The sequence below is a fragment of the Cibotium barometz genome, chromosome 35 (genome assembly GCF_041138505.1).
Source record: "Cibotium barometz isolate CiBa-2024 chromosome 35, ASM4113850v1, whole genome shotgun sequence".
In the NCBI taxonomy this organism is placed as follows: Eukaryota; Viridiplantae; Streptophyta; class Polypodiopsida; order Cyatheales; family Cibotiaceae; genus Cibotium; species Cibotium barometz.
This window is the reverse complement of record NC_141080.1, coordinates 26,989,756-26,996,863: the sequence shown is the minus strand read 5'-3', so window position 1 is coordinate 26,996,863 and position 7,108 is coordinate 26,989,756. Positions and strand designations below refer to the sequence as shown.

General features: G+C 40.2%; 1 protein-coding gene across 1 annotated transcript; it reads left to right on the top strand.

Annotated features, from left to right (window-relative positions):
• The first annotated feature begins 451 nt into the window (after positions 1 to 451).
• LOC147618281 (ent-kaurene oxidase-like) lies at positions 452 to 3,638 on the top strand. The gene is made up of 8 exons (XM_086775126.1): positions 452 to 607; positions 750 to 910; positions 1,029 to 1,190; positions 1,364 to 1,510; positions 1,659 to 1,913; positions 2,262 to 2,423; positions 2,566 to 2,760; positions 3,077 to 3,638. The coding sequence occupies exons 1-8, from the start codon at positions 499 to 501 to the stop codon at positions 3,416 to 3,418; spliced, it is 1,533 nt and encodes a 510-aa protein (XP_086631252.1). The 5' UTR covers positions 452 to 498; the 3' UTR covers positions 3,419 to 3,638.
• Positions 3,639 to 7,108: the final 3,470 nt, after the last annotated feature.

The following is a 7,108-nucleotide window of genomic DNA, read 5'->3' as shown; positions in this document are numbered from 1 at the left end:
ACTCCCCAAGTGGAAAGCTCACCACTTGGGGGTTGGGGGGTGAGAGAGAGAGAGAGAGAGAGAGAGAGAGAGAGAGAGAGAGAGAGAGAGAGAGAGAGAGAGAACCATAGAAAGAGACATCCATGTGGCAACGATAATAAGGATGGAGCATAGGACCAATCCTACATGATTGAGAGACATTGTATTATTGATATAAAGTCTAAAATGCAGATAAAGAGGATGGATTTAGTGCACAACCTTCCCCATATTGAAGGTTGGTGTGAAAAGGGATGGGTGCATAGAATTCCTTATCTTAAATTACAACTAACTATGCTAGCTCTTTTCTCATATAGGTGTGAAAAGAGGTGGGCTTGGAAATCAACTCCACACAAAGAGGGAATAATCTCGTATTTAAATGAGTTCTTAAGTTTGGCCCTTATCTAGGGTGTCGCTTTTGTGAAGAAATCTTTGAGCATCTATAAATACCAAAGCAGACATTAACATGAATTGTGTCTAGATATGATGGAATTCTCTAACTCCATCTCCTCCATATTAGCCTTAGCATGCATGTACCTCATTTTCACCAAGTTGATCTTCTCAAAGAGGAGTTTACCTCGCTTTCCCCCAGGTTAGTTTCACTAATCACGCAATCAATCCGCATTAAGCCCATTAATCAGAGTAAGCCAACCTTAGTAACTCGCATGAAGCCCACTAATCAGAGTAATTGAGTTAGAGCAATGATGATTAATGCTTTTTTTGGGTTTGGGCAGCTGTCCCAGGGTACCCTATATTGGGCAACCTTTTGCAGTTGGGTGGGAAGACACCATACGAGAGGTTCACATCTTGGGCTGAGAAGTATGGACCCATTTTCAAAATCAAGATTGGGGCACAAACAATGGTGGTCATAAGCTCATCAGAGATTGCAAAAGAGGTTGGTATCAGTGGGCATATGAAGGCCATCAATGATGTAGCTTGAGATGTAAGGTGTACCAGGGGCCTCCTGATAATGTAAAGACTAATGTTTTTCTCTGTGTTTTTGTGATGCTAAGGCTATGGTTACCAAATACTCTTCAATTTCTACCAGAAAGGTCTCCAAGGCTCTTTCGGTCATCACAAAGGAGAAGGCTCTGGTTGCAATGTCAGATTATGGAGAGGAGCACCGCATGTTAAAGAAGCTGCTTGTGAACCACCTCCTCTCTGCAGCCCCACAAGTGAGCTTCTTAATTCTATCTTAACCATGACAATATCACCCTGCTTAACAAAACCATGATTTGTGTGTGTGCTGCTCCTTGTAATTGTACACCAAAGAATTGCAATTGCTAATATGCTGCCTTCTTGATTAATTTTGTAAACCTAGATTAAAGACCTGATTACTTATGTGCAGAAAGCTAACAAGAGCCTACGAGAGAGAGCCTCTTTTGCTATAATCGACAACATGTACAAAGAACTCCAAACATATCCCGGATGCAAGGGTATTCTTAACATTAAGGAGCATATAGAGAGAGCATTGTTTTCCTTTTCTATGTCTCAGGTAAATCCAAAATTTGGCTTATTTATATCAGCTTGTTATCAGAAAACAGTCCTATACAGTAGTTTTTATATGTGCGCACGCGCGCGCGCGCACACACATTTTGAGACACCAAAATTGCCCTGTTTATATTTGTCAATGTACTTAGCAGGTGTTTGGTAGAGACCCTGATTGTATATATGTAAAGGAGATGAGTAAGAATGTTAGCAGACCTGAGCTATTCCAAATCTTAGTAGCAGATCCACTAAAGGCAATCATAGAGGTTGATTGGAGGGATTTCTTCCCATCCTTGAAGTGGGTTCCCAACAGATCACTTGAAGACAAGCTACATGCAGTGGAATGGAAGAGGACTGCAGTCATCCGCGCTCTCATTGCCGAGCAAAGAAAACTGCTTGCAAATGGCAAGGTTAGCCTGGACAGTCAAGCATGCACATGTGTGTGTGCATGCAAGAAGACCTCTCTCTCTCTCTCTCTCTCTCTCTCCTCCATTCATGTATGATATACTATCTATGCATACATATTATGAGCACCCAATCCAATTATCATGCATGATTAGACTGCCTAACGAATTTATGTAAGCATACTGCATCTATGTTATATTCAATTATTTCAGTTTAATATCTATCCATCATTTTTGTCTGTCTAGGCCATACACATGGATACTTACATTTTCATAATGCTAAACCTCATGTTTTGAACAAGATTGATGTTTGTATTTGAATGCTGAACCCTTGTGAGGGATGGTTTTGAGCAGCAACCAGATTGTTTTGTGGACACACTGTTGGTGCAAGCCCCACAGTTAAGTGAGAAGCATTTGGAGATGTCAGTTTGGGAGCCTATCATTGAAAGTGCAGATACTAGCCTGGTGACTTTGGAATGGGCCATGTATGAGATTACTAAAAGCCAATTGGTGCAGGTGCATAACAAGTCACAAATACTCATTATGTTAGGGGCTAATGCTGTTGACCTAGGATGAAGCCAATGCTAATTCTCCTTTGGATTTTGAATTTGCATTTTACTCCAACTTAATTTTTGAGTCAATAATATCCTTTGCACAGGAGCAAATTTACAAGGAGATCAACAAGGTGGTGGGTGGTAGAATTGTCACAGAGGATGACCTCCCAAAGCTACCTTACCTCGATGCAGTGGTGAAAGAGACCCTACGAAACCACCCACCGGTTCCTTTACTTCCGCCTCGATTTGTTGAGCAAGACATTCAGTTGGGTGGATTCCACATTAAGAAAGGATGGCAGGTATGGCAACTATTGGGTAAAGAGTGCAAATGCCTTTGCTTATGAGGCAATTGAAATACAATAGATTAAGTAAAAACACTATTCAATAAGAGAGGGCACTATGTGGCAATGGCATTGTACACTACCTATGTTGAGAGGGGGCTACTTGATATATAAGGTAGATACAAACTAACAAGGTAGATGGTTGCATGGGGGGTGAGCTCTAGATGATTGTGTAATGGTTTTGCACTTGGTATGATGCTATAGAGAGGGCCAATGCCAAGTGTGGATCTAACACACAGCATGCTTGTGTGTGTGTGTGTGTGTGTGTGTGCAGATCATCATCAATGTGTATGGGATTAACTACAACAAGGATGTGTGGGGAAAGCCAGAGGAGTGGGACCCACAACGTGTGCTAGAAGATGCCTCACTAGACATGGGCTTCAAGGATTTCAGGATGCTACCATTTGGTGCAGGGAAGCGAATTTGCGCCGGTGTTTTACAAGCCCTTGTTTTAATCCCCATGATCACAGCGCACCTTGTGCAGCACTTCCAATGGGAGTTGCCACCTGAAGAGCTTGAACAAAGCTCTAATGATACCAACTTCTTCACTAATCACAAGCTCCACCCCCTCCAAGCCTTTGCTTGCACCAGGCACTCTGCTCGCCTTCAAGGGTGACCACTTGAATCCTTTCTCCTAATTATACTTCTCCCAATAACAGATCAAGGCTTTCAAACAAAGAATGGGTATGACACAGAAAACAACTATCTTACCTTACATAGAGTGCATATTAGGACTTGTTATTTATTAGAAGTTTCTACTACTATCAATGTGGATGGGGGAAAACTCCATCTATATGAGCTTCTAAAATTAATGATAATGATAATCTGCATCTTTTCCAGCACTTCATTTCACATATTTTTTTTTCCAAACTAAAAGTGCAATACCTCTTAAAAAAACTATTCCTTTAAGAATTGCAAATGAAAAAGACATGGTAAATTGATTGTAATCATTTGAGAAAAAGTCACTTTGAATGCCTGATCATCATTTAATCTTCTTCTTTTTATATTCAACTACAACAACACACACTATATTTACTTGACTTTGCTCCATGCCCAGAACTAAAAAAATCTCACCTATATTGTTTTTTTCTTTGACAAAACAAAGAAAACAGAGCATATTCATTTTTTTCACATAGGCAACCTTATAAAAAGATAATCTATTTTCAGCCCCCCAAAAAATAAATATAGAGAATGCATATGTGCAATACATGTTAAGGTCTTCTGTAGTCCACAATTGATGTGTGAGGTTCTCTCTCACTCTCTCTTGATGATGGAATAGCCATTTACATGCCAAGCTCCTTACAAAGAGATTTCTATTTCAAGTCCCATTCTGTACACTTTAGTGCCATCATATGGATTATGTGGTTCAATGGCTTGGCTATAACATTAAAGATTCTCTCTCTCTCTCTCTCTCTCTCTCTCTCTCTTGGGTGAGTGAGGATGTAATGAGTATCCCTCTCACTAGTTAGAATGGCATCAAAGCACAACTTTCCTTTAAAGTAAGGCTATTAGTGTGGTTAAGCCAAAAGCCTACCTTACCCTTGTATTTTTTCAAGGGGAAACTAGTATGTCTCTTTGAAGAAAGCATTAATGACCCTAGTTATTATGGGAGATCTCTAGATGTATTACGTGTACAAGGACACTTGTGTGAGAAACAAGCTTACAACATGCCTTTTATGTGAGTTTACATAAATTATTACTGAGTTCACATGATTATTATTGAGAGTGGACATGTTTATTATCAAAGACTAGACCACTTGTAATTTTGGACCCTTCCTGAGTAAAAGCATTCACACATCAATGTGTGGGCATCCAGGGATGTTAGACCTTCCACAGTTATTTGAGGTTTTAACTCTTTAGTTTGGGAAAAAAGCACATAAAATAGAAAAGCGTTCTTAGCCTCACCTACTCAAACTTCCTACCCTGCTCGCCTCCCCAACCCCACCAACTCCGTTCCCCTTAGGCGCCTACTTTGATCGCCTCCCCTACCCTCACCCGTGTGCTCAACCTCCCTTTCCCTCACTCACGATGTCGGCTCCCCAACCCTCCTCTCCCATCGCCTGCTCGCCTTGCTTCTTCCCTTCACCCATGCGCTCGTGTCTCCTCCACTCCCTTGCACGAAAGCACTGAGGAAGAAGCATGCTAATGAAAAGCAAAGTTTTTGTGAGATCCCACTGCCCCCTCTGTGCACCGGATTCCCGGATGGTAGCAGCGAAAGTAGCTTCCTCTTGCGCGGGGCAGGGTTTCTCACTCCGGGCCTCACCCTCGAATGTCCGGGCGGCACGAGACTAGGCTGGTGGTCATTCTGAAAACCGAAACCGAGAAAATTTCCCATGCCCAGAAAACGGGGACGATTCCACCATTTATATTTTCTTAACGAATTTTTCTAACGAGGTCAAGATACTAAACTAACCTTTATCTAAATAAACCAGATAGAAGGGAAACTATTGCAGACTTAACTTGAAGGGATCAATGCTTTTGTCCTAATTGAATCAGGCACACCCGTTGATCTATTCATTTGAGAAGTCTTCAGGCTTTTAATTAACTACTCGAGTTCTAAGCGTAATCCTATTAATCAATTTTATTATTAAAACTCTACTAATTCCAGCCTAACCCCATCCGGCCCATGGGTTAGCCACCACCCAACCATTGGAATAGTAGAATCAGACAAGTACTCACCCACCCATAATTGAAAGCCTTTCTTAACTTTTGTTTTAGAATACAGATACTCACACACTCCTCTTTAAACTTTAATTAAAAAAAATAATCCATTGACAAACAATTACTAGTTACAGATGTCATAACTCAAAATTTCCATTCAATCCTTGATTCTCACAAAACAGTATTACTCTGGACTCTTCGTTGAGACCAGTGGGTCAACAACAAGATCCAGTAACAAATTACAATAAGTTTCTCGTCATCATACATATATATATATCTTCCAGGACTTACACATGGGTGTCCTAAGCACCACGAGCTCGTGCATTGCCTGGTCAGAACCCTCCAGAATCCTCCTTAGGTGTCCTGGCACTTCACTCAGGGACCGCTTCGTCGGCCCTCGCCCATCGTACCGGAAGCACACCATTTTACACCATACCTAGGCTGGTCAAGACCTGGGCAAGTTTGTGCCACCGCGTGAACCGTTGTCCTTTGAACACTCCCCGCCAACTGAACTTCCCTTAGAAAAACACATATACCAAATGATCCCTCTAGCATTCTGGCGTAAGACAGTCCTATAAGAAAACAGGGTTTCTATGCAAGTTTTCAGTTTTGATTTTCTTTTGAATACAATGAGTATATCTTAATTCCGTATCCCAAGAGTTCTAGATCACAGGTCTGGATTTTCAAGCAGAATTTCTCGAATTCTGAATTCTTGATCCTCAGATCAAAATCAAAGGTCTCAACTTAGTTTCAGATTCGGTGGGTGATTTGAGTGTAGATTACTGAACTGGTCACATCGTCTTTTCTTGAAACTGACAAAGGAGTTACGTCTTGGTCATAGTCTGATTCAGGTTTGAGTCTGGAAAGGTTCTCCTTGAACTATCTTTCTCGAAGCGTAATATTTCAATTACTACTTTACTGAACTTCATTCATTGAGTATTTTGCTTAACTGAATTCAAAACTAGACACGCATTCCTATGAGGAATAAATTAATCATTTATCTAAAATTCTGACTTCGATAGTTTTTCTGAATTTTCTCATTATCATTCTAGACAATATGAAACGGTAGAATTTTCTTTCACAGAATATCTACTTATTCATTTACCAATATTTATGGGATTTAAACATAGGATTCAAGAGAACTCTTATTTTGATATAAAAATTCTGTATACATCTATTTATGCATAAAATCCAACTTCTATGGAAATAACACTTTTATATAAAAGAAAATCCTTTTATGCATCTATTTATGCATAAAAACCCATTGTTTCTTTTTTAGGATTAGCATTATTAGGTTCAATTACAACCGGTGATCTTGTAAGACACTCAACCATGCTAAGCATGCTCTCTTGAGCTTGCTTTTTGCGTTTCACATGTGTCATGTGATCATGATTTTCAATTTGGAGTGGTTAGGTGGGGTCTAGTTTCGTGATTATTCTATTAAGTGCACTGAGTGACGAATTAGAACTTACTTCATCCTCACTAAGTGACATATTAGAACATGTTTAATCTTCTGACTTTCTTTGGATCGTCAAGTTTTCATTATGTTTGCCCATACGACAAGATCGAAATTTCTTTTAGGCTTTTATATACCGTGTCGCACATATGGGTTTTGTGGTTTGTGTGGTGGCCTTTGAGGTGGATG